This window comes from Perca flavescens, chromosome 17, assembly GCF_004354835.1.
Source record: "Perca flavescens isolate YP-PL-M2 chromosome 17, PFLA_1.0, whole genome shotgun sequence".
In the NCBI taxonomy this organism is placed as follows: Eukaryota; Metazoa; Chordata; class Actinopteri; order Perciformes; family Percidae; genus Perca; species Perca flavescens.
The window spans coordinates 15,026,824-15,052,521 of record NC_041347.1 but is presented as its reverse complement, the minus strand read 5'-3'; the positions used below and the strand labels follow the sequence as shown (position 1 = coordinate 15,052,521).

Here is a 25,698-nt window from a genome sequence, read left to right as displayed (position 1 = left end):
ACTACTACTACTACTACTACTACTACTAATAATAATAATAACTTTTATTTATATAGCGCCTTTCATGAAACCCAAGGACACTTTACAGAATTACTGTGGCTAAGCTAAACGAGGTTGTAGGCTGTGATGGTGCAGGTGGTGTTTCAGGAGTTTATTTTAAAATAACATAGCTGAATACATCAGTTTGCTTTCTTGCAGACAGCTTCTAATGATACACAAATGAATCCTTAATTAATACAGAAAAACCAGACTAAATATCGAAGCTTTTTTTTTTTTTACTGTAATCACTCTATATCCATTTCCACTCCCAAGCATGGTGGTGTAAAATAACTCCTGACAGGATCTCACTCATTCCAACACAGCTTACAGTGGATTTACTGGAAAGTAAATGCATTGTAAACTCTAACGAGGGGCTGGAATGCAGACATTCCTGAAAAATTAAAGAGACCTAAATGATTTACAGGTGAAGTCGGCAGTGGAAGCCCTGAGGCAACATGTGTTCACTTTGCCTTCCACAGCATCAATAGAGTCTAAACTATAAGACTTCCAGCTGCAAGAACAATAATAACAAGAAAAAGGATACAGGAGAAGAAATCATTGATTGCAGACAAGGCAGTGATGTCTGTTGCTGATGTCGTTGTAATGCATTTTGCCAATTTGATGACACTCCGTTGCTGATATCTGAGAAGAAAAAGAAGAAGCTGCGTCATTTTCCAAACAAACACAGCTGACTATATGAACAACATTTTAACATAAACACTGCACACCTATCGTTCTTCATCTACTGTATGTCTGAGCTATACAGCTTTAGGAGAGAATTCCCTACCCTTTACGACTGCTTTTTGATTATTAGTTTAAGTGTCTCCATTCACAAGATGCATCACACACATAACTACCTAAAGAGGAAAAAGATAAACAAGCAACATGCACTTTTAACCCTTGAACTGTCTTCCCGTCGTTAAAATGAACACCTTTTTGACGCCTTTTCTGACATTTATATCCCTTTCTTCAACACTTTTTTCTATGTTTTTGTTGCTTTCGTTTTACGTTTTTTTTTTATGCTTTTGTTACCCAACTGCAAAGTTATTACCACAAGGTTTACATTTATTTTTGGAATTCATGGACAATAATCCTCATTTGTAGGAAATTATACCTCATTTTTGAGTTAAAAAAGCAGAAATGATGAAATATTTAGACTTATATTAGAGAAAGGTATGTTGATGGATAATCAGAGACTTCAAAGACTCAGTCTGAATACAGTTTTGAAATCATTTACATTTTTTTGAAATGCTAAAACTTGAATAAAACATCCAAAATTAAATAGTAGTGATCATGAATTGTACGTGCGAAGAGCATTGTAAGGAATCCATCTAATTTTGGGGTATTTTTTATAAAAAACAAATAAATAAAAACAACGGGTCAAATTGGACCCAAGGACAACATGAGGGTTAAAAGAGGGAGTCATTTCCCTGGCCTCCAGAATAAGCTCTGACCAGACCCTCATCAAATCAGTAACAACGCTAGCTTAAGCAACAAAGCCTGCTACCTACATAAATGTTATAAGTCTAAAAAATATTAATCCTTGGATCTATAGTACACTTTTCAGCCACATTGCAATGTTTTTGCAATAGATGTAGTTGATTTGGTAGTCATTATTACAATAGCTAAAGGTGAAAAGTGGTAACCATGGGTTTAAATCTATGAAAAATGCCCTACCCTGCAAGTATTGTTCATGTTCTCTTTAGAAAGGTCCTTAACCCCCAATGTGTCAGTGCTATTATGTAGAGGCCAATAAGAGAGTGGTCCTAATGTGCAGCTTTGAGGTTTGAATGTATGCCATTGTGATTGTGTAACACCATTTTTCTATTTTTTATGTCATCGTGCTTCTCTAACAAAACTACGGAAGCCCTGAGAGGCAAGGTGAAAGTTTATCTTTTTTCTCGTACGTAGGATATAAACTTGCCCGATCCAACAATGCCTGCCTTTTATTTTAACACATTGCCTTTTTGGGCTTCCATACGAACACCTCAGCATAAATAGAGAAACTGTAGTTGGCTGGACACAAACACAATCTGTGAGGCGAGAACCATCTTAAGCAGTCTTTTCAGTAGTGCATATATTAGTACATACAGGTAAGGAATAATGTAGAGCATAACAAATTAGAACCCCAAAAGCCTTCTAGCTGATCTTGAATGAGCTTGCAATAATGATAGGCTCGCTCTACATTATTCTGCTTATTACACGGCTACTCATACAGAGGTAACCCGGTGATCGGGACGGTAAACTTTAGCACGGCTCTCCGGTGGAAGCCAGGTCGCCCCAGTAAGCGAGCTAACTAATGCTCTGCTGCACTGTTGCCATTAGCGCTGTTAGTGATTCTTGTTTCTTCCACCCTCTCTGTCCCTTTGTGATCCACTGATCAGCAGAATAAGCTCCGTATGAGCACAAAAAACTATTTTATTTAAAAAATAGTCCGCCAAAGTCTATGATAAGAACTCCTTCTATGGCAACGGTCTGTTATACTTAGCAACGGTCTGTTATACATAGCAACGATCTGTTATACATAGCAACGATCTGTTATACATTAGCAACGGTCTGTTATATAGAAAAAATAGACCGTAGAATGCCATGATTGACCAATAAGAAGTAAGTATTCAACGAGGCTGTGTACTAATGTAATGTAACAACTAGGATGTTAATATTGTAGGTTAATGGATCTCAGCCAGTGCTGATTATTGTTGCTACCCTGTCTTAAATAGAAAAAAAACATCAATTTCTGCTGTTAAATGCATTCGACCATAGCTTAATTTGCCTATCCAGCTGGCCAGGGTGTTCAATTGTGTAAAAAACTGAAATCCAGCATGAGACCACAACAGGAAAAAAGACATTTTGGCCCAAATTGTAGTGGCATCAGTGCTTTCTAAATTTTTTATACTGGATTCCTAAATAACATGCATAAGTCAAACCAATTCAAAACCAATAGCTAGTTTATGTATCACTGTAAGTATACATACTGAACTGTTCTTTATAATAATTCCTTGTAATTACCTTTTTATGTCATCACGTGTGATGTCCACATTATACAGGTACAAGTAGAGAGAGGGTCCAGATGCCAAAAGCAGAAATTTGTCGAGGTAATAAAACTGAGCACTTCTAATGGGTTTGGAGAATAAACTGTCACCCTAAAGAAGGAAAGCAATGAGAAAAAAGAAAAATCTCTAGGAATTATTGAGACATTCATGATGCAAGAAAATATATTACTTACTATACTTACTATAACCTTATTTTAAATTAAGGACAATGACTTAAAAGAATACATTTTAGCAATATCTCTTCTAACTGACTTGTCTTGTTTTAATCATTGGGAACTTCATTGATGATAAAAAAAAAAGAGACAAAGAAAACTCAACATTTCTAAGTAGTTTTGTCTAAATACGTACAGTACTCCATATTGCCTGAAAGTGATTTAAAGTAAAGTCACGGCTGAATTCTTTAAGCAATAAAAAGCTGTAATAGTTAGTGCTGTACACTGCTATAACTTTTTAATTGCTCAAAATGGTACATGCGACACCCTCAAATGTGGAGAGATAATCTGCACATAATGTCTGTGTTATCCCATTAAATCCAGGAGAAAAACACTTGTGGGCACTAATGGTAGAGATGTAAATCTTGAATGTTTGCTCTAACGCTCAACCAACAACCAACATCTCCTCATTTTGTCTCTTTAAAGTTCATAGAGAAGTTCTTTCCACAATGTTGAAAAAGGGACTCAAAAAAAAATCTGTCCAAAACAGGAGGTAAATTGTTTTCCTTAACCCCCCAAACCGACCTTAAGAATATCAAGGTAAAGGTCGCTAAACGATGGGCTTCCTGTCAGATTGTTTTCTCTGTCGAGGTTTATAGATGTACTTATCTAACAACTTACCTGACCTCTTAAGGCTTCCAATGACAATATATTTTAAGAGCACTCTGTGGTCATTTGCAGTTATTTCATTCTAGAGTTTCAAGTATAACTCTGCAAAGCTATTTGTAATTCTGGCTGACCCTGACAGAACTCTTGTTCCTGAAAAGACTTGTTTGCCAAGTTCTTTCACAAGAACACCAAGCAGTCAAAGGCCAAGCTCAAGACAATATCAGTGAGTGGAGCAGAGCAGGGATGGTTAGCATCAGCTATGGGGAGACCCCAGATTTTGTTTGCACTTGGCATGGGGAGGTAGAAACACTTTTGACTGTCCCATTAAATGTGATACCCAATGAAGTAAAGAGGGTCTGCATATGATCAGAGTTTTGGATGCTCTGAGTCCAGCAGATGCTTTGAATGACAAAGTCACTATATTTGAGCCAAGAAACACACAATTTAATCATTCCAATTAATTTTGCCTTCTCTTTTTTAATTCCATGATGATATACTTATTAGAAAAGGAAAAAGTGAATTAAGCAGGTTTTATATCAATATGTCAAAGATACAATTTGACAGTACATAGAAATCCCCCTGCAGAAGCTCTGTTACAAAGGTGTGCCAGTTTCTAATGCATTACAGACTAAACAAATTAGAGAATTTTCCTCAGCATCTCTTACCTGCAACACCACTATATAATATAGTGCCACCATTCCATCACCCTTAATACACACATCTCTTAATACTGTATGTAACTTAATCACAGAATCCATTCTACATTGAAAGCATGTTCTTGAGAACAACCAATGAAAACATTGTGGATACAGTAGCTAGAAACCACTTTTTTACTGCCATTCAAGTGTGGCATTGTTGCCGCATATACTGTACAACACCGCAATTAGGGGCAAAATCCTTCCAGCAATCATAGCCATCGTTGAAGACAGGAGTGAGAGGAAAAAATGTGTACTGCATGTGTCTGTAGTTATTGGGTTATACTTCTAAACCAATTTGAGTTTTAGACCTTCAGAGTGAGGACATTTTTGCAATATGAGGTCACTCTGGCTCGTCCTCCTTTTACTTTTTTTTATGGTTGGACTTAGAATAATAAGTTAGTGAAGGTTTGATAAGGACTTATGGTAGGGCATGTAGTGGTAAAGATTGGGGTGATAGGGACTGAATGAAATCTATAAAAATTGAGAAAAGAAATACATACAGTAGGTACAAGTGTGTGTTAGTGAATGCATGGGACATTTACCATGATAATGGCAGGCTCTGGGCTGCCATGGGTCCAAATTCGTAGAGACTGGTCTTCTGACGCACTCAACCACCACTGTCTGTTGAGGCTCCAGCTCACACTGCTCACTGGCTTGTCATGCCCTGCTTATAAAGAGAGAGGTTTGAAATGATCCTGGAAACAGTGTGTGGCTGCAACATTTACATTTATGGTTGTACTCAAAGAGTCAGGCAGAGTGAAGAGAAGAGGCACACGGTGTCCGTGGTCACCTCCTCTTCTGTCCTCTTATCTCTGCTGCCTCCTTGTGGAGACTCTGTTCCCGCTGCACTTGAGCCATCAACAGATACTTGACATAGATGGATATCCTTTCTTTGCCTGTTAGTTTACTTTACTGCCTAGAATCGCTGGGTGGCAGACATAATTGAATGCTCTTACTAATACTTTATTTTTCAGTACTGTGTAAAATAGTGAGAAACTTTATAAGTTCTGACCTATTTGGTCTCAAAAGACAATGTTCCATTTTCATCTTTCTTTTTTCTATCATCACCTAGGTTTTACTGTCTGAAAAAACAAAGACGGTATGTACCAAATTCTTGCGTTGGAATATAACCAAACCACACGGTTTCTGGTAAAAGAGAACTCTTTATCTACAATTTTGACAGCGAAAGCTAAGTAAGTAAATATTTGGATTTTCCTGGAGTCGTTTCATGAATCTTAAGCCATGGATCCATTTCAAAGTATGTTAATCAGAATAACTCAAATTTGAGCTGAGGATGCACTTCTTAGTATTATCCTCTTCAGGGGTAAGACATTAACCTTGGATTGCTCTAACATGTGAGCATAATTTGTGAAGAGTCAATTAATAAAACCTTATAATAAAAAATGTCATGAATAATGCATGAATGATTCATTCTTTTCAAATGCACTACTGAAAAAAACACTGAGGTGACTGAAGGCAAATACTGTATAACCCAGACTTTTTTAAGGGATGGATACTAATGACAACTTCATGCACCTGTGTAGACAGTTGGATTGCCAGTAAGGGAGGACTTGTACAAAAACACTGAGCTGTCGCCAAGACCACACAGGATTTGTTTTCCGTCACCTGGGAGAGACAAGGAAACACAGAACCGTTAAGGACTTTACAGACAGCAGACACTTTATTATTACCAAAGTAGCGGTGAGGTGTTTTGTCTGAAATAGGAACATTTACATTCTAAAATATAATTCTCTAACAACAACAATAAACTGATCTTAATTTATTACCAATCATAATTCATAAATAATTGTTTAACCTCAAAACTGTATGCAACTTTTTTCTGTTTGCTATGCAATGCTTCAATCTCTGTTACTGTTGATAAAATATTACAAATTCAGGCTCCAATGGATTCAATGCCCTCATGTTGTAGTATCATAGAGGACCATCCTATGGCCCTGACTGAGGTCTCAAACTAATTTCAAGTAGTTCCATCCTTAACACAGACATAATTAGGATCCAGGACTCATTTCAATATATTAATATTAGGGATGCCCCGTTTGATCGGCCGCCGATTGTTAATGGCTGATATATTCAGTAAAAAAATACGCTATCGGGAGATCGGCAACAATGCTTTCCAGACGCCAATTAAGAGTTTTTTATTTTGTATGTAGATTGATGCAGGTAATGTGGAACAAAGTTCACAAGCGCAAGTTCTGTACCGACATTAATATTAGCCTTACGCCATTAGAAACATGTACTGAGGTTAACACAACAAGCGGATTACCGTGCTAGTCAGTCACCACTATGGCGAGCACAAATGAAACGGAGGGGCTGAAAGACCTGCCTGCAGGTTTCCAGTCAGCTCATGAGTCATATGAGTTGTGTATAAGACAAGGACGTTGTGTCGTAGTTGTTCCACCGTTGTGAATGGAAACCCAGCCACACTGTGTGAAAAAACAAACTGGAGCCCAACGCCTTATCCAAGCTTTTTTCAAGCAGCCTTTAAATGCAAAAGTAAAACGGGACAAAACAATTCCTGAAGCAATTTGCATTTCAATTTCAACACAACAAATTTAATAAGGCACTTGAGGATGCATCAGCCAGCGGAGCATTGCGAGTTTGTTAAGCTGACAGGGGAGAGTAACAAGTAAAAGGCAGAGAAAAAGCACTCAAACGGCAGGTAACGCAAATCACTTCAGAGAGCACCCGCCCATATGACCGTGATAGTCAGATGGTATAACTGCATATTTTAGTTGCTTTTTTAGACTTTGTATTGCTCATTGGGAGATCTTTGTACTGCCCTGTTGAACAGAAAAGCATGTAGAATAATTGTTATTATTTATTTATACTGTAGTAGTCGCACACCACGTATAGAGAATGTGAAGTTGCTGTTGCATTCTGTTTACCTGTGCCTGCGTTTTAAACAACTTTTTGGCCAAACAAAGCAAGATAAACAGGTAACTACCGTAGCAGGCACAGTTCAACAGAGCATGTCCTCACAAGATGGCGCCCCTGTACCAAACTTCAACACAGCCTGACGTCAACTTCACATTCTCGCTGGCACCTGGTGGAGATGCCAAACTGACCTATACTGTAATACAGCTATACCAGCTGCTATAACAAAACAAAAACATGATGTCGGCCGATATTGCTCATCGACGATCGGCAATCGGTATCGGTGGCAAAAAAACATGATTGGGGCATCTCTAATTATTATATTATGTTTTACATATTTTGGTTAGTATCGCAGCAACTACGCTGTCTCACCTGAATATTGAAGGCAGTGGACTGGCTTGTTGACAATGCTAAGATGAATGTGTGGAATAGTAGGTGCTGCACAGTCTGCTGGATAATCTCTGAGGAGTAAACCTCTAAATGACAAAAACAAATACACTTTTATATCAAAAATAACCAGGGATGCACTGAATCCAGGATTCGGCTTCGGATTCGGCCGAATATTGGGCTTTTTGACGGGGTTCGGTTTCTGCCGCACCATAGAATTTTTTTCCACCGAACCGAACCCTATGATGCACTATGCTGGTCGATGTAATGATGCTGCCGTTGATTACGGGAAGGTGTTTACGTAGGTGGACCGTTCAATGCAGTAGGCTGTGAGAAAGTGAAAATGGAACTTGTGAGCAGAAAAAGTGTTGTTTGGCAGTACTTTCAGTCAAAAGAAGGCGATTCAAGTCGAGCTACTTGTTCAATTTGCAATGCCGATTTGTCTCATGGTGGCAAGGGCCCTAAACAACACACAACATCACCGCTGTTAAGACATTTGTGTATGAAACATCCAAAAGAATATGAGTTAAGGAAGTGCATTAAGGAATCTATAGACAGCAGCCAAAATGCAACAACTTCAAGTAAGGCCAAGGAAGGACAGTCACAGCTAAAAACTTGTGTTAACCAGACGACCATTACCAGCTTTGCTAGCCCTATACTGAACAAACAGTGGGCCTACTGTGTTAATGGACTGAGGAGTAGGATTGGGTATTCGGTTTCAGATTTGGCAGAATCTTAACCAGTGGTTTTGGAACCCCAAAAATCTGGATTCGGTGCATCCCTAAAAATAACATGAAAACTTTCTCAACATTTTACTATATGTGATGGGACGTCTTACGTATTTTTGTTAGCCGTTTTAGAGGAAGGATTCTTCTGGATGTTTGTTTTAGGAGAAAACATAATACTTCTGAAAAGCAAGAACAAAAACAAAAGATTTCTATGATATAATGTATCAATTTATTTGATTCATCAAATCTAATTTCATACTGCATTTTTTGGATTTGGTTCATTGGACATTTTCCTTTTTACAATCCTCTCACTTGAATCTAAAAATTCATCTTTACCATCATTTTTGGACAATGCAACAAACTGTAATTTTCTATTAGGCAAAAAGTTACTCTGTGAACCTACCTTGGGGCACTAGTATATCCAGATGACTTCACTTTTGAGTGGAAAACCAGAGGCCGCTCCTTTATTCCTCCTTTGTATAAAAAGATAAGATGGTCCATTAGACACAGACTGACAAACACAAGTACGTTTATTAGTATAAACGATCTAAAGTATGTATGCCCAAAACAAAGATAAAAGATACTAAAAATAAAGATTTCCATCCATAAATGAGCAGATGTTACACTATGAGTTGAAAGGAAAAATTTCTGCTCATTATTTTCCATAATTAGGATAGAACTACTCATTATACTGTAGTGGATTTTCATGGATTATACTAGGAAAGGGAGATACAATATTATTGGGTGACCACTCCGTGCTGTGAGCATTAAGTGCATCAGCCACAAACTGTAGGATGGTTAATTCTGTTCCCTGTTCGCTGTCAGTGCCTTTACTATATTACAATGAGCTCACTTTTTCCACAACCATTAAAATGTGTGAGGTTTTCCAAAAACTGTTCTCCTTTCAAATACAAGCAAAGCAGGAAAAAGTCACATCATTTCTGAGCAGCAATTTAGGACTACAGTTGCATCAGGAAAAACAATACTGATTTAGTTTACAGCATTGACTCAACACTAGTTAATCACCTAAGCAGACATTTCCGCAAGACTTAGACAAGACAAAGGAGTCTACGCAGGAGTCTTCGCGGGAGGCTAAGTGGGAAGTTAAGTAGGGTGATACCTCAAATCCCACTTACATTGCTTGGTGTCCTTATCCGGAAATGTGCTGCTTCTCCATTCCTGTCCGCGTGTCCTCTCGGAGATACTACAAACCACGCATTAGCTCGCAAGACTTCCGCAACCCCACCACTCTTACCTATCCCACCCGTTCCACACACACATAACACCTTGTTGCAGGTGGCCTGTGGAACTGCCAGTCTGCCACTCGCAAGACTGAGTTCATCTCTGGCTTTGCAACCCTGCAATCCCTTGACTTCCTTGCTCTCACAGAGACCTGGATTACACCAACCAACACATCCACCCCTGCTGCTCTCTCTTCTGCCTACTCTTTCACCCACACACCCAGACCCACTGGGAGAGGTGGAGGTACAGGACTACTCATCAACCCCAAGTGGAGATTTTCTCTCTACCAACTGCCAGAGTTCACTCCTCTCTCTTTTGAACTTCATGCTGTCACCATAACTCATCCGGTACAACTAGTCATCATTGTTATCTACCGCCCACCAGGTCCTCTGGGGGAGTTTTTGGAGGAGCTGGATGTCCTTCTTTCAAACATCCCTGAAACTGGTCCTCCGCTGGTACTTCTGGGAGACTTCAACATCCAGACAGAGAAGTCAGCTGCCTTTCTGCACCTTCTCTCTTCTTTTGCCCTCTCACTCTCTCCTTCACCACCCACTCACAAAGCTGGTAACCACCTAGATCTCATATTCACTAGAAACTGCTCTACATCCAACCTCACTGTCACTCCACTCCATATCTCAGACCATTTCTTCATCTCATACTCTCTCCCACTCTCCCAAGCTCACAACCATATCTCAAGAGACACCGTACCTGTCCGCCGTAATATTCGTTCACTCTCTGCATCTTCTCTGGCGGCATGTTCTCTATCTACCCTCTTTCACCCCTCTATCTCCAAATTAAATTCTTACTTTGATTACCTCTGCCCGCCCAACCACCTGCCCCCTGGATCCTATCCCTTCTCACCTTCTCCAGTCCATTGCTCCTGACCTTCTTCCTTTCCTCACCCATCTCATTAACATCTCCTTGTCAACTGGCTGTTTCCCCACTGCCCTCAAAGAGGCAAGAGTGACCCCACTACTCAAAAAACCAACACTCGACTTGTCTGATGTAAATAACTATTGACCCGTCTCCCTTCTTCCCTTTCTATCTAAAACTCTTGAGCGTGCCATTTATAATCAACTCTCTACTTATCTCAACCAGAACAACCTTCTCGATCCCCACCAGTCTGGCTTCAAGGCTGGTCACTCAACAGAAACCGCCCTCCTTGCTGTCACTGAGCAGCTTCACATCGCTAGAACAACCTCTCTCTCTTCCATCATAATCCTTCTGGACCTTTCTGCTGCCTTCGACACAGTGAACCACCAGATCCTCATTTCGACACTCCAGAATCTGGGTGTTTCAGGCTCTGCGCTCTCATTGCTCACATCTTACCTGTCAGACCGAACCTACCGGGTAACTTGGAGAGGATCTAGCTCAGAGCCTTGTCCACTCAAAACTGGGGTTCCTCAGGGATCAGTCCTGGGTCCCCTCCTCTTCTCTCTGTATACAAACTCCCTCGGGTCTGTCATTCAGTCGCACGGCTTTTCTTATCACAGCTACGCAGATGAACCCCAACTAATTCTTTCCTTTCCTGAGTCTGACACTCAAGTAGCAGCATGTATCTCGGCCTGTCTAACTGACATCTCTTCTTGGATGTCCACTAACCATCTGAAACTCAACCTTGACAAGACTGAGCTCCTTTTCCTTCCAGGGAAGGGCTCTCCTACCCAGGACATGACTATAACAATCGACAACTCTGTGGTAGTCCCCACCCAGACTGCTAGAAACCTGGGTGTGACACTTGACGACCAACTCTCCTTCACTGCCAACATTGCTGCAACCACCCGATCGTGCAGATACATCCTGCATAACATCAGAAGGATACGTCCCCTTCTAACGCAGAAGGCGGCTCAGGTTCTGGTTCAGGCTCTAGTCATCTCACGTCTAGACTACTGCAACTCCCTCCTGATTGATCCCACACTAAACCGCTCCTCCGCTCTCTTCACTCGTTACCAGTGGCTGCCCGCATCCGCTTCAAGACACTAGTACTTACATACAGGGCCACGAACGGATCAGCCCCAGCTTACATCCAGGACATGGTCCAACCATATACCCCAACCCGCTCACTTCGTTCTGCATCAGCCAAACTGCTTGCTGCCCCCTCACAGCGAGGGAGAACTAATCACTCAACCAAATCCCGACTGTTCACTGTCCTGGCTCCTAAATGGTGGAACGAGCTCCCCATCGACATCAGGATGGCTGAAAGCCTACCCATCTTCCGCCGAAGGCTAAAAACACATCTCTTCCGACTACACCTCGGATAATATAAAAAAAAAACTCTTGAACCTGCACTTTTATACGTTTCTTTGTAGCTTTGTTTATTTAAAGCTAATGTTCTTGCACTTACTACTTGTTGTCTAGAGTTTGGACCTTCTCAGTTGAATGCACTTAATTGTAAGTCGCTTTGGATAAAAGCGTCAGCTAAATGACATGTAATGTAATGTAATGTAATGTAACTTATCTAACATTAATTTATCAATGAATTTATTGGACCAACAAAACTACAAACTACAAGTAAACCTGGGCAGGCAACTGTGTTTGAGCTCTTAAGATAGCGCATGATTTTGTTTTGTCTATGCAATTATATATTTAACACAGATATTGTTGTGTTCAGTGGCAGTATTTAATTTTGTATGATTCTGCAGTTAAGTGACAGACTGTTATTAAACATGAACTTAAAAAAATGATTGGTACTGTAGTCTGATCCGGTCACACAGATGTGTTTACAGCAGTAGCTTATTTTCTATATGTCAAAATGACAAATGGCATTTGAACTATTCTTCAAAGCTTTTAGAAAAGGTAACCTGATAACAGTTGATAACCACAACGTAAACCTAACTTCATATCAAGAAATAACAGCAACATCTTACAGTAAAGTTAGCGATAGACATACCAAATGTTAGTAGTTTTAATTTGCTAATGCATCATTCAAATTACAAACACTGAACACCTAAACACAACTATCATTTAGTGTTTGAGTGCTAGGTACTATCAGTTGTCCTTCTAAGGCTCTTGGACAACTCAATGTAGGCACGTTTCCTAACACAATAATACATTTAATAGAATAAAAAAGAAGCACATCTGGATCTCTTTTCAATCCTCTCTTATCTGGGAATGCTTTTTATCTTTGATCAGCAGTGCCAATGTTCACTCCAGTTCTGGCTTGAAGAGTATTTTCCGGTAAAGTACACTTGACAACCTCTGAACAATTATTTGGATCCCTTTTCCTTGGATTTTCATGTGAAATGTGAGTTTGTCTTAGTACATGTTGTTTTTTTATCTGTCCAGCCCCAAAGGATAATTCTGTTGATATGATTCATGCTGTGTTGGTTCTGTGAAAGCTATAGTCTTATTTCCTTCCTTAGTTCAACCAAGTTTTTTTTCCATGGAGAGGCATTCATTGTACCAGATGTTTACAAACCAAATGTAAAAGCTTTCGTGAACCTGGTATTTAACTTAGGTCAAATTGGTATTGGTGGTATAGTGTCAATCAGCAAAGAGATTATAAAAAAGTACATAACAAATGTGCTTTTTCAGCTTGAGGATGAAAGGTCTTGTGAAACTGGTCGCTCACATGTAGCACCTTCCTCCGTTCTTCCACTGTGTTTTGTGTGAGGACATACTAGTATAACAGATTATATGCAGGAAACTACACATTTTACCACAGAAATCTAATAACCTGGCAACACAATCCCTCGGCATTGCTCAACAGCCCTATTAACCTCCTGTTGATATATAATGGTCATTTAGTTTTATGGGGCAGTAAAAATCTCATGATTTACGCTGACTTTACACAAGATGCTACTGTATTTGAAGCAAAGTGAGAGTTTCAGACAAATTTCCAAGTCGAGTCATATCTTCACAAAATCACAGCGGTTTGCTCTGTGCTCCTTTAATAGCACTTATTATGTAATACTTACCCTAAGCTGTGTTAAAGGTGCAGTAGGTAAGCCTTATAAAACTAACTTTCTGTAATATTTGCTGAAACTGACCCTATGTTCCAGTAGAACTACATGGAGCAGTTGAATCTTGGCACCACCTACAGCCTGTAGTGCGATTTGCAAAAATACACAGCTCCCTTCAGATGCACCAATCAGGGCCGGGGGGAGGGGGCTGGTCGAACTGTGTGTCAATCACTGCTCATGCACACGCATTAATTCTCCCTTGTGGGGGGAGGAGCTTAGGAGACCGTTTTGGGCTTTAGCAGAAAGGGGGGAGGGACTGAGATGTTAACATTTTTTGGCTAAGTCCTGGATCTTCGCAATCCTACCTACAGCACCGTTAACTTTAAAGAAAAAGTGTAAGAAAATATTGAAATTCATCAGTCTAGCTCAAAACATTAGGATGTTTAGCTGCTGATGCAACAACCAAAGGAGCAACGAATTATTAATGTTACAATAAGGATCTATCTGCTGTATTTAGGTCTGTACTTGTAGGATTAAAAATCACAATTGACAATGATTTGTTTTATAGTTTGGGTTGTTATTCTAAAATAAACCGCTAACTCCTGTTCTCAGGAGATGGGAAAAGTCAGACCTCCCTTTGAGTTAGCTGTTGAATGTGGCCCAAGAAAAATAAATAATTCAAGCTTCTAAAAATTAATAAACCATAGCAGGTATATGTCTCTAAGATATTATTTTGACTGTAACCAGAATCTCTGGTACAAGTTATTGCCTTACTGACCTGTGAAAAGTGGGTCACACAGTAGGAGAAAGGAGCATGAGCAGAAGTTAAAAAGGTATCCAAGTCACGGTAACTGAAGAATAAGGGTCGGACAGCAATAGAAATCCTTTAGCACCTAAAAAATATGCTGGCAATGTGGAACATGTGTGTAGCATATTGGGGGGAATGTACAAAGACGCAAAGAATGTACTACTACATGTAGCTAATATTAACCACAATATCAAACTTGAATGGAGAGTTAGAGAGCTAGTGAACTAGATTCACTAAACAATAAGGCCGGTTACACACTGCCTGCGTGGCGTGAGCGTGGCGTTTCTGTTGCGTGTCAGCTGCGTGGATTTTTCTATGTCTTTACACACCAGAAACGTGTCTGACGCGGTGTTGCTGCTGCTAGCCTTGTCTGGACACATGTATGTTTCCCATTGATAAAATTAAATACCATGTTAAACATAAATATATACTGATTTGATTACAGCAAAGACGTCGGCAGTATTCACGGCAAAATAGGCTACAGAATATTTTGTTCTGTATTGACAGGTAAAATATTCAAAACCTAGAGACTTTCCAACATTAACATGTCATTTATTAATATGTATTCGTGTCTAAACGACATATAAACATCTTTTCCTATTCTATTTTGCCTGGAAACGCTTCCAACACGCTTGCGTGTCGTGTGAAAAATAGGCGTTGGTTCTATTTCTAGCAGGCACGCGTTTTCGGCACGGCTCAAGCCACAACTGAGACGTGCGTGTCACGCAGGCAGAGTGTAAGCTCTAACCTGTTAACAGGGGAGCTGAAATATAAACGGACACGCCACGCAGCTGACACGCTCGCGCAACGTATCCAGTGTGTAACCAGCCTAAGGTACTCTGTGCTGTAGTTGCTGTAAAGCAGTGACTAATGGAACAACAGCATGAAACACTTTATCTCACAGTTTCCTGTGTCCCACAAACTGTTTTCCCCATCTCACTCTACCCAAAACTAGCAAAGGAGCTTTACAAAATAAGACTGACATTGATGCTTAATGCTCTGCCATGTAGGCTGATGTCTTGCAGCAGTCGTTCAGATGATATTGTAGATGAGCACCCAGTATTTTTACATAAATCTAGGCTCTCTCTCCTTTTGACATTTTAGACATTGGTGACATCAAAGGACAAATGAAGGCAACCTTTTTGTATAATAAAATGACATGCTCCTGACAAAGGAAAACATTGATAGAGTCAATTTCATACAGTATGTATTTTTGTTATTACAGATTTGATTACACTTTCTATGGAAAACTAAGATACAATCAAAGTAATATGCAATCGATGCCATTCAACGCCAATTGCTGCTGACTAGTAGTCCCCTGATATTCTAAATATTAAAACAACTTCATCCAGGCAACAAGACTTAGGCATTACACTTATACAAGTGACATCATGCAAAAATTGATGGTTGCTGATGATCATCATCTCAAAAAGCCATAATTCCCGGTGTGATGTTACTAGAGAACTAGAGATGCACCGATAGACCGGCCGGTGACCGGAATTGGCCGGTTTTCACGTGCTCGGCCATGACCGGCGACCGGCAGGTCAGTCTGACATATGTCGATTTCATGCCGGTCAATGCTAAAATTAATTGACAACATAAGTTATGTGTGTCGAGCGTACCCACTTGCGTTGTGAAGCGCTATTCTCGCACATGTAGGGAACCTCGTGGATTAACCTGCAACATGTCAGCTGTTTGGAAATTCTTCAGCGTGTGTGCAGAAGATAACAAGTTTGCAATATGCAACACCTGTAAGGAAAAAGTAGGGCGTGGAGGGACGACACCAAAAACCCAAATCACATTTTTTTAGTTGGATATTGGATGTGAAAAGAAGGAAATTATTCTAAGACTGCACTTTAGATGTATGTGAATTTCCCACACCAGGAGTAATTTATATAGTTCTATTTTATAGTGATCCATTATCTGTTCAAAAAATGTTCTATGTTCTGTGCAAAATGATCTATTAAAGAAAAGATAGAAAATAAGTACTTGTGTGTGCCTTAAAGTGGTTAGAAAAAATGAAATGGAATCAGCTAAAATCAGTATAGGCTGGCCTAACTCAATGAAAATCGGAAATCGGAATCGGCCTAGAAAGTTGTAATTGGTGCATCTCTAATGACAATGAATATCTAATCTGCACTCACAGTTTAAAAAAAAAAAGCTGCATCAGACTTGTGCCAGACTTATAATGGAAGAACATTTTCTTTTCTAGGAATCACAACGGGTTAAGGGGTAATTTGTATACAATTCTGCAAATATCCATAAGAATAGAGAGATGCATGGGGGCAGCATGGTAGGTTGCACTAGTCAGTATGTGTTCCTGGTTTTTGGTCTGACACTGCAGTCACGCAGCACCTCTGGACTCCACTGAAGATCCCCTACATAGTCTGGCACTGGCAGCTCCCTTCACTCCAGCTGTGGGGAGCCTGGGTAATACTAGCTTTCTCAGCAGTAACTCTCTGTAAGAGCAACATGTAAACCACAGTATACTGTACTGTAGGTCTCCAGCAGAATAGTTCCAAGCTGCCAGATCCTAATGATACACCAAAGAACCACAAATAGGCTCACTTTACCTAGGAATTCCACTACTACAAAAAGGCAACCGTACAACACTGAGCCAATTAATGAGAATGTATCAATTGAAATGTGTTGTACTCTTACTGCTGCATACTTTGAAGTACCTACATATGTGGCAAATGAAAAGTGAAGGGAACTTAATTATTAAGTGCCACATCAACACCCCTCACAATGCAAAGCATGGAATCTTTTCCATCCTCTATATTTACAGATAATGAGGAGGTTCTCAGTAACTCTTGATAGTCAAACAGACTTTCTATAAACCTACAATAAGTACAATTTTGTAAAATCGTCTGTGTCCAAGCAAAACAGACACCGAGCCAGACGTGGAATGAACTATAAAATGGGTCATAGTTTTAAAACCCAGAGTCATCAAACAGCAGTAGTTCCCTTTTTTACTTTATGTGCATGAGCATAAGTGAAAGTAGATTGAGTCTTCAGATGCTGACCTTTCTTTTTAGGATGCTCTGGCTTCTTCTTCTTAAACTCGGCATTCAGAGGCGATTCAAGCAGTAGAGGAGAACTGATAACAAGGGAGGGGTGAATGGGGGGAAAGAGTTACTGGAAATGAAGGAGCAAAGCATTTTCCAGTGTTGTGGATTATTAGTACTTCTAATTGTCAGTACCATGATACTGCTGACTCATGAAAAACCAGATGGCAAGAATGGTTATAATATGCCAAGTTAATATGGAAATGTCAGAGTCAGAAGGAGTTACAGGCAGGAGGCTAACTAAAAAACAGACCACACTTATCTGTCCCATTGCTGGTGAGGTCAGGTGACCAGTGGCTTAAAGAAAGCAACAAAACACAACTGCACTGTTTTTGCAAGTTTTAACGAGCCATGATTGTGCTTCAGCTCATTAATGTCAAATTTGTTACAGCAGAAAAACACATGAAATTATCAGCATTTATTGGTGCTGCTGGATTTTGTTTAATAATCATTTATGGAGGTACAGGTAATACCTGAATTAAATTAATTCCTTCCCTGGAGGACCATTTTTAATTGTTGGCATTCCTAAAGCGTTGTTACTGTGAGAGTAATAAGTATGATTTTCTGGATTAGAGCTTTATTAAAACTCATGCAGATTTAGCTTAGACATATAAAAAAAAAAAGGTTAGTCATTCACTGAGCAGAGCAGTTCCAGGCTGGATCCAAATGATTACGTGAGCTACAGAAAAGCAGTTGTTTTCTTTTACTGTCTTTTGTAGACTGATTCATGAAATGTACTAATGCCACTGAATAAACAAATGACGAAATCATGGAATATTATTTTAAATACAAGCAGCTGAGATACATTCTACGGTATTCACAGTAGCAGGTACTGAAAGAAAACCTGGGTTCGAGTCCCTGCTCATACAAGACTATGCCAGGCCGAAGTGTCCCCAAGCGAGATACTGACTTTTTACTAACAGAGCTGATTTTTTACTTTGATCTCTATATTGAAGGGAACAAGCAAAAAGGACAATTTGAACATAGCAATATATACCAATGTAGCGTCACCAAATATTTGCCTTTAACTCCAGGTTTACCTCGGGAACACCGAAAAGCCTTCACCACAAGCCCAGGTCCTCTCTAGGTCACGCAGACGTAAGTCCAACAGGACCACACATGGAGTGAACAAAGAGCTCACTAAAAACACCATCTGTGTGATAAAGAATTGGAGAAGTGATTAATATTAAAACAACTGTATCACTCAAAAAGAGAAATTAAAAATATACCTTTATGGATAATGTTGACAAAACAATAGAGACAATGGTAAGTCACAGGGTATTTTACGCTGCACTGTAACACATAATTGCTACCATAAACTCCAAATAGTTCCAGATACTTCAAATCAAATTAATTTTTCCGTGAGGGAACTTCATTTGTGGTCAGGCACATTCAGGGATGAAACAATTTTGTCTAACCAATACACAACATTTAGCGGCTTCTTTAAACAGATATGGATTGATTTGAAAACATGAGAAAAATCTCATTCAGGATTTGATTAAAAGCACCCTTTAGTCCATACTATATCATTGGCCAAGATAAAGGTCCAGTTTAAATGATAACTTAATGTGGTTGATCAAGATATTATTGGAATTACTCACAGAGTTATCCAACCCTGGAGAGATTGACCACGACCCAGCCATTGTGATGCTCAAGTTGGGGTAATCTAGAAGAATGGACATCAGTCATGAGTTTGGTGTCAGTAAATTCCCTTTAGAGTTTGAAATCAATCAGTGTTTTTTTGAAACGAAAGATAATCTTATAGAATGTCTGCTAAAGTAGAGTAATGGTGCACTGGTTGTGCATAAATGCTTAAAACATATTACAGCAGTACAGTAGCAATCGGAGAAGTCACACCACCACCAGCAGCATACCCTTGAAATATAGTGCGTTTAGGAGTTCTGAGGTAGCCAGATCCACCACGTACAGGCCATCAGAGCTTCCAATAAATAACCAGCTGTTGTCCCTGCAGGGGCCCACATGGAAAAGTACGGAAAAACAGTGTTACAGGATTTCCCTTTATTCAGATCATTTGGGGAAAGACAAAGTAACCACATACTAAAGAAAAACATACTGATGTGATGGCTTGGCAAGGCATGCACACCATAGGACTATAGGTTTTTATTCAAGTTTCCTTTGACTTCATGTAGTCTAAACTATGCACACCCAGCAAGATGGAAACTACTGCCACACAGTGTAGAAGAAAGAGGAAGCTGAGTCTAAAGGATCCTTTTCATCCACTTCCTGCAATGAGCTCCTTGCTGAGGCTATAATATTGTTAGACAGATTTTACATTTTAGTGCATCATTATTTTCATGCTGAGCATGTGCTTACTTAGGATGGAGACAATTAAAGCCTTTGCGTGTGGAGGTTTATGTGATTATTGCACCGTTCAAATTGTTGTTTTTAGAGTAGCGTTTACTGCCGTAAGCCACAATGTTTTTTGTTTTTTTATTCAACCACTGGGGTGCCAAAGTCTGAATTTCAAATTCTACACATAGTGGCTTTGACATACTAACATTAGCAATGGACCCGATGACTATTTTGACGCATGAAAACCATTTTTTGTCCTTGGGCCCACTCAAACTATCATACACTGATATTATGTTATACTTTATTTCAACAATTAAAACAGGGAGCTTCTGTGGGGTCTGAAGCCAGTAACTCTTCCAGCTGCATATTTATCTCAAAAAGTTTTTTATTTATTAAAGCCCATCAAATGAAGACCAGTAAAACAGTGGTTGCAGACGGACATCCTGCAGTTGATGAATAACATTATACGCTAAAGAGTCTGTTTGGGTCAAAAGTAAAGATGATGTAGATACTGCTCTAAGATTATGTGCTTTGTTTCGAGCAATAAGGAATTAATGTCCATTTCATTCCAGTGGTCCACAAAATATACACAGATGTTATGTCATTGCTTTTTAAGTGCCTGCTTCCTGCCATAACATCAAATGTTTTAACAGGCTGAAACAGTTTATGCTATGAGCCTGCAAAGTTTCCTGTGATGTGTGAAGTTTCCTGTGATGTTTCCTGTGACTGCATGGACACGTGAAGCAAGTAGCCCGTAAAGATGTGCCGTTTATTCCAGGAATTTTTTTCCAGGCTTTTGTGACAGTATGACATCTAAATGCTAGTGTTACTGGTAGGGTTGGGAATCTCTTGGCACCTCAATATTCGATTCGATTCAGAGGCCAAAGATTCGATTCAAAACCGATATCGATGCATCTCGATGCAACAATTTTTTATGTACACTTCCATGCGTGATTTTTAAAAATATACAAATAACTCTGAGTTTGCTAATCACTTCCTAGACAAAGCAGCTAGACAAAGCTTAGATTTTGACATATGTTTGTCACACACAAGTTTTAATGAAATGTTTTGTCTAATGAGGTTTTTGTTTTGTAGTCATTCCATGCTTAAGCCTTAAACATGCTTGTGAAAGTCACCTTCTCTCCCAGTAATCTTCCATGTGAGAGGCTAGGTCATGTTTAAAGGTGGATAATTGGCTTCTTAGAACATGAAGGTGTCAGATGTAATGTGATAAAGTAGATGAACAGCCTATATGTGTTTTGCCTAATTATTTTATGTCTTATTAGATCATGTGTATATATACAACATTTGTTTTTTTTTTCCTTTCGGCCATTTTTGTGTGTTTTTTTTCTGCACTCTTGCCTAAACTCTAAGTTGTTGTCCATTATCCCATCCTCTTTCTCTTTCCTCTGTTTTCTGATTTGTACTTGTCTGGAGACAATAACTTTAAAATAAAAATCAACACATTTGAAAAAAGAAATTAACTTAAATCAGAATCGAGCATCGAATCGTTCTAGAGAGAATTGTGATGCATCTAAGAATCAATTATTTTTCCCACCCCTTGTTACTGGCAGAAATGTGCAGCTATATATTGTTTTTTTATGACAACTTTGTTTGAATTGCTTGTGTAATACCTTCCTGGATTACATACAATTTTTATTTTGTGGAAATAAGAACACAATTGGGCTCTTGAGGCCACAATGTTGATAGTGTCATGTCTTACTTCAACATTAAGATTCCTTGTCAAAAAACAGTTCTGCTTCCTGGTGAAGTCCCATTTAAAGGTCCATTAATCATTTTTGAACACTTGAGAGTGAGACTGGTCTCTATGTTGACACTATGAAGTCCACCTTGGACAATGTGATTTTCCCCTGGCTTTCTCTATGCATACATCCATCTTGTAAATGCTTATCTAGTTGTGCCAACTCAAAGGAAATGCTGCTGAAGGTCAAAAATGAAAAAGTAAAATCCTTCAGCATCAGGTTATCACTTCTGCAATACCCCAGCTAAAGATGGCCTATCTGGTATGCCATTAGCCCACTGCTGAATCAGCAGTCTTCTGTGGAAACCATGCCCAGAAATCAAATACCTACTATAAACATTTCACACTGTTTATAAATGATATTAAGATGAAGAGGATATTCACTTACTTTTTATGCTCAATACTGGTGTCAATGAATGAGCTACATAAAGCCATTCTGAGGGCAGGTTTGGAAGTCTCCACTTCATCTACATCTGACTGTTCTGTGAGCCCTGGAAGAAATATTGATATAGTAGTGTAAAAGTAATTAATTCTAACAGATTTTCTCTTTTGGTCATTTATCTGAAAAGAGGTATAGGATTTATGAAAAGGCATTTGATCAAAAGCATCCACAAAGCCAGTACTAGATATTCTCTGTCATTGTTTGTTTGATAGATCAGAAACAACACCTGCTTGATCGCTAACAGTCCCTCGGTGCATTTGATGTCTTTTTTCCATCTTCTGAAGGTCCATTTTGGTAACCAGGTGACACTTGTGGTCATCAGGGAGAGAAAAGCACCACAGCTAAAACAAACCGCTACAGGTGTGTTACACAGCTTGTGGAATTCCATCCTCTGAAAGTGATTATGAGGGTTAGGCTGTGTGCCTCAGTCACTCACCTGTCCATCAGTTGAGCCAGTGATAAGGTGCCTGTTCTCCTCCAAGAAGAACACACTAAGCAGTGGAGAGGCTAAAGAATTGAAGAATTTGCTTCAGGTACGTTTGCAGAGAATATGATATTTTCAATCATTTTGCAAGGTCCTGACTCCTCTACAGCAGCCACTATAAATCTACTATTTTTTGCTTGTATTTAAACCATTTGGATACTTGTTAATTTATATAGATCCTGATTTTAAACAGATGCCACTAATACATGTGATACTACCATCTCTACTGCACTAAGTTAATGAAGAACTCAGGCCTCTCTCTGCATCAATGCCAAATGAAAGACTGATGTTGTGGACAGGAAAATGAATTAGCTCCGACCAGATTTGTAATAGTAATACCATACCTGAAAGCACAAAAGACTGGTAGCAAACAGCTTCCGTTTTTAAATCCCACACCTGAACAGAGACATGGTAAAGTACCTTGTAGTTATTCAAACTCAATGACAAGTGTGTTTAATATTTGGTATTTGGTATAACTCAAAAATGTGATCATTTTTGACTGATCATTTGTGAATCCTAATTCAGTACCTTAAAAGTGCGGTCCTCTGATGTGGTGACAAGAATGTCTTTATTCCAGGGGCAGAACTCTGCTGATGTTAAAGGTCCGAGGTGGCTGGTCAAGGTAGATATCACTTCATGTCTCTGATGTGAAAAGCAACAATACAACTAGATGACCTGTGGTGGCTACTAAACCACCACAAAGAAACACTATTACACATCTTTTAATAGAGATGTGTGTGGTGATGTACATACAATAAATCATAGCAGAGTAATACAAAGTACAGTACTTAAGTATAGCATTTGTAATCCCTATGAACCCAAATGTATTCAGCGAGTGTTTGTGTGCACCAAGGGAAACTGTGAAAATGTGCATCATATTGTACCTTTGAGCTGAGAATATACACAGTTGCTCCCGAGCATGCAGCCACTCGTTCGTCAGAGAAACAGAAAGAAAGATAGACAACTTCACCCAGTAAAGACCCAATAACTGTTCCAGCTGCTACTTTACCTGCAAACAAATCAGTTAGTCTGTTTATATTCAGAGCAAATCACAGTATGTTCATGGCATAGTAGACACAAGTGACCTATCTAGTATGATTTCACTAGATGGCAGACTTGTTAAGATTTTCACTCAGGAAAATTATGATACTCACGGTACAGCATATGATATGATATGTGCCACAAGATTAAACACCATAACTAAGTAGGGAATGAAACTGGTAGGGCATTATAATGAGGGTTATGAGGAAAATATTTGGTTCAGAATAAACAACACGGAATTAAACATTAAAGACAACGAACCAAACACTGACCAGGGGAGCAACTCTTTATAGCAATACCGTGCACACACAGAACTATTTCCTTACCCTCCTTTGTTCTCTTCTGGCAGAGTTCAATATCCCAGATGATGACATAGTCGGCAGAGGCAGAGCAGAGGAGAACAGGTCTGCTTCCTTTTCCAAAGGTCATGGCACTGATCTCCCCGTGGTGGCCAGTTAACAACAGGGGCTGTGGACAAACATTTTGACTCAAGTAAAATATGCAATATATTGTAACAAATGTATTCTATACGTGACTCTTGGATGATACATTAAGTAATTGATAGATCAATATTTTCTTTCTCCATCATAAAAAAAATCTATATAAATCATATTACTTCACTGTAAGATTAATTTCGTTTTACTAGATTGTGGCCAATTTGTGCAAATATGAAGTACGTTTTTTTAATTACTTTTATTTAGTATTTTTAAATGAATATGTTATGACATACAGAATGTTATATAAAAACCAACAGGCTATAGCTTATGACAGAAATAAAATTGGAAAAAAGGCATGTGCAGATACAAAATACACATGAGGACTAATACATAACCTAGCTAGCTACATTACACAGAAATCTTAAGCAAACATAACGTTATCGCTAGGTCACTGGTTTACCAACTAGCTAGCTAGCTAATGACATTCTAAATAAAATAACACGTGAAACCTTTGTTGACAAACCTTATGCTCTATGTCCATATTAGTGTAAATCAGCATTTTCATGCCGTCCAGTGGTATACCACAATACGATTGACAACATGCGAGCTGTCGGTGTGACAGAAGTCTATCACAAGTTAAACTGAGCTTTTCAATCAACATCTTTGGTTTGAGTTACGTTAGCTACCTTAAACGTTAGCGTGTTGCCGCCAGCAAATATAACGCGTATTACTTCACCTTAAAAGTGGCTGAGGATTTATCTTTTAACACATGCTGTAACGTAACTTCAGCTTTTTTTGTTTCATAAACAGTTACATCTAGTAGGTGATTTAGGCTAACGTTAGTAGGAGAGGGAGTTTCTTCCACGCAGAACTGAAGTTACAGGTAGACAAATGTTGCAGGTTGCTATGACACCGATACTACATCCGTTACAACAGATTGTCTATGAGAAAAGCAACGTTTCACACATAAGTAAACACCAAATCCCTAGCTATCATTGGTAACGTAGCTACATATGCGCTGCCTTTCAAATTGCTTATTTAATACGCTAGGCATCGTCACTGCTTCCGTTATTTTTAAAACCCCTTAACACAGCGGTACATTGATCTGTTTTTAAGTACCGGTAGATTTATTGGACCGCAGCGGTACTTGGAAGTAGGGTCAGAGTGGGACTTCACTCCTATTACAATCATGGGTTCTGTACGTTCTGTAACTCTGCGTTTAACCACAAGATGGCGGTCACTGCTCACCTGTACTAGTGCCCTATATTTATTTCTAAATATAGGGTACTACTAATCTGTACTAGCGTCCTTTCTAAAGGGCACTAACCTGTACCATGAACCATTAATACATCAATGTTATAGCCTGCCTGTACCATGGAAGGCCTGTACCTGTTTGTTCTCTTTTTTGTTCTTGTTTTCTATGTATCTGTTTGCACCTCTATGAAAATGTGAACAATAAAGTCAGTGAAAAAGTAAGCCTTAGTATTACCATCCATTATTGCCATACATGACTGTAGTCTAATGACAAAATCACAAGAAAATGTATCTTGTAAAACACATCTCAGTTTTGGAAAAAGG

At 39.1% G+C, this 25,698-nt stretch overlaps 1 protein-coding gene across 5 annotated transcripts in view; it reads right to left on the bottom strand.

Moving 5' to 3' along the window:
• Positions 1-25,028, bottom strand: part of wdr27 (WD repeat domain 27) — a 55,934-nt gene extending 30,906 nt beyond the window's left edge. For 4 of the 5 annotated variants that reach the window (XR_003694684.1, XM_028602655.1, XM_028602656.1 and 1 more), the window contains exons 1-19: positions 24,644-25,028; positions 24,010-24,151; positions 23,527-23,651; positions 23,171-23,284; positions 22,987-23,038; positions 22,595-22,665; positions 22,385-22,499; positions 22,105-22,207; positions 19,516-19,607; positions 19,243-19,307; positions 18,682-18,794; positions 17,600-17,673; positions 9,025-9,094; positions 8,732-8,800; positions 7,879-7,982; positions 6,148-6,237; positions 5,154-5,275; positions 3,049-3,182; positions 584-681 (exon numbers count right to left, since the gene is read on the bottom strand). Coding sequence is in view for 4 of the 5 variants with exons in the window: in XM_028602655.1 (XP_028458456.1) it covers positions 584-681; positions 3,049-3,182; positions 5,154-5,275; positions 6,148-6,237; positions 7,879-7,982; positions 8,732-8,800; positions 9,025-9,094; positions 17,600-17,673; positions 18,682-18,794; positions 19,243-19,307; positions 19,516-19,607; positions 22,105-22,207; positions 22,385-22,499; positions 22,595-22,665; positions 22,987-23,038; positions 23,171-23,284; positions 23,527-23,651; positions 24,010-24,151; positions 24,644-24,781 (1,891 nt within the window). In the remaining variant the exon portion in view is untranslated. The remainder of the gene's footprint in view (positions 1-583; positions 682-3,048; positions 3,183-5,153; positions 5,276-6,147; positions 6,238-7,878; positions 7,983-8,731; positions 8,801-9,024; positions 9,095-17,599; positions 17,674-18,681; positions 18,795-19,242; positions 19,308-19,515; positions 19,608-22,104; positions 22,208-22,384; positions 22,500-22,594; positions 22,666-22,986; positions 23,039-23,170; positions 23,285-23,526; positions 23,652-24,009; positions 24,152-24,643) is intronic. The other variant, XM_028602657.1, reaches the window with a different exon arrangement.
• Positions 25,029-25,698: the final 670 nt, after the last annotated feature.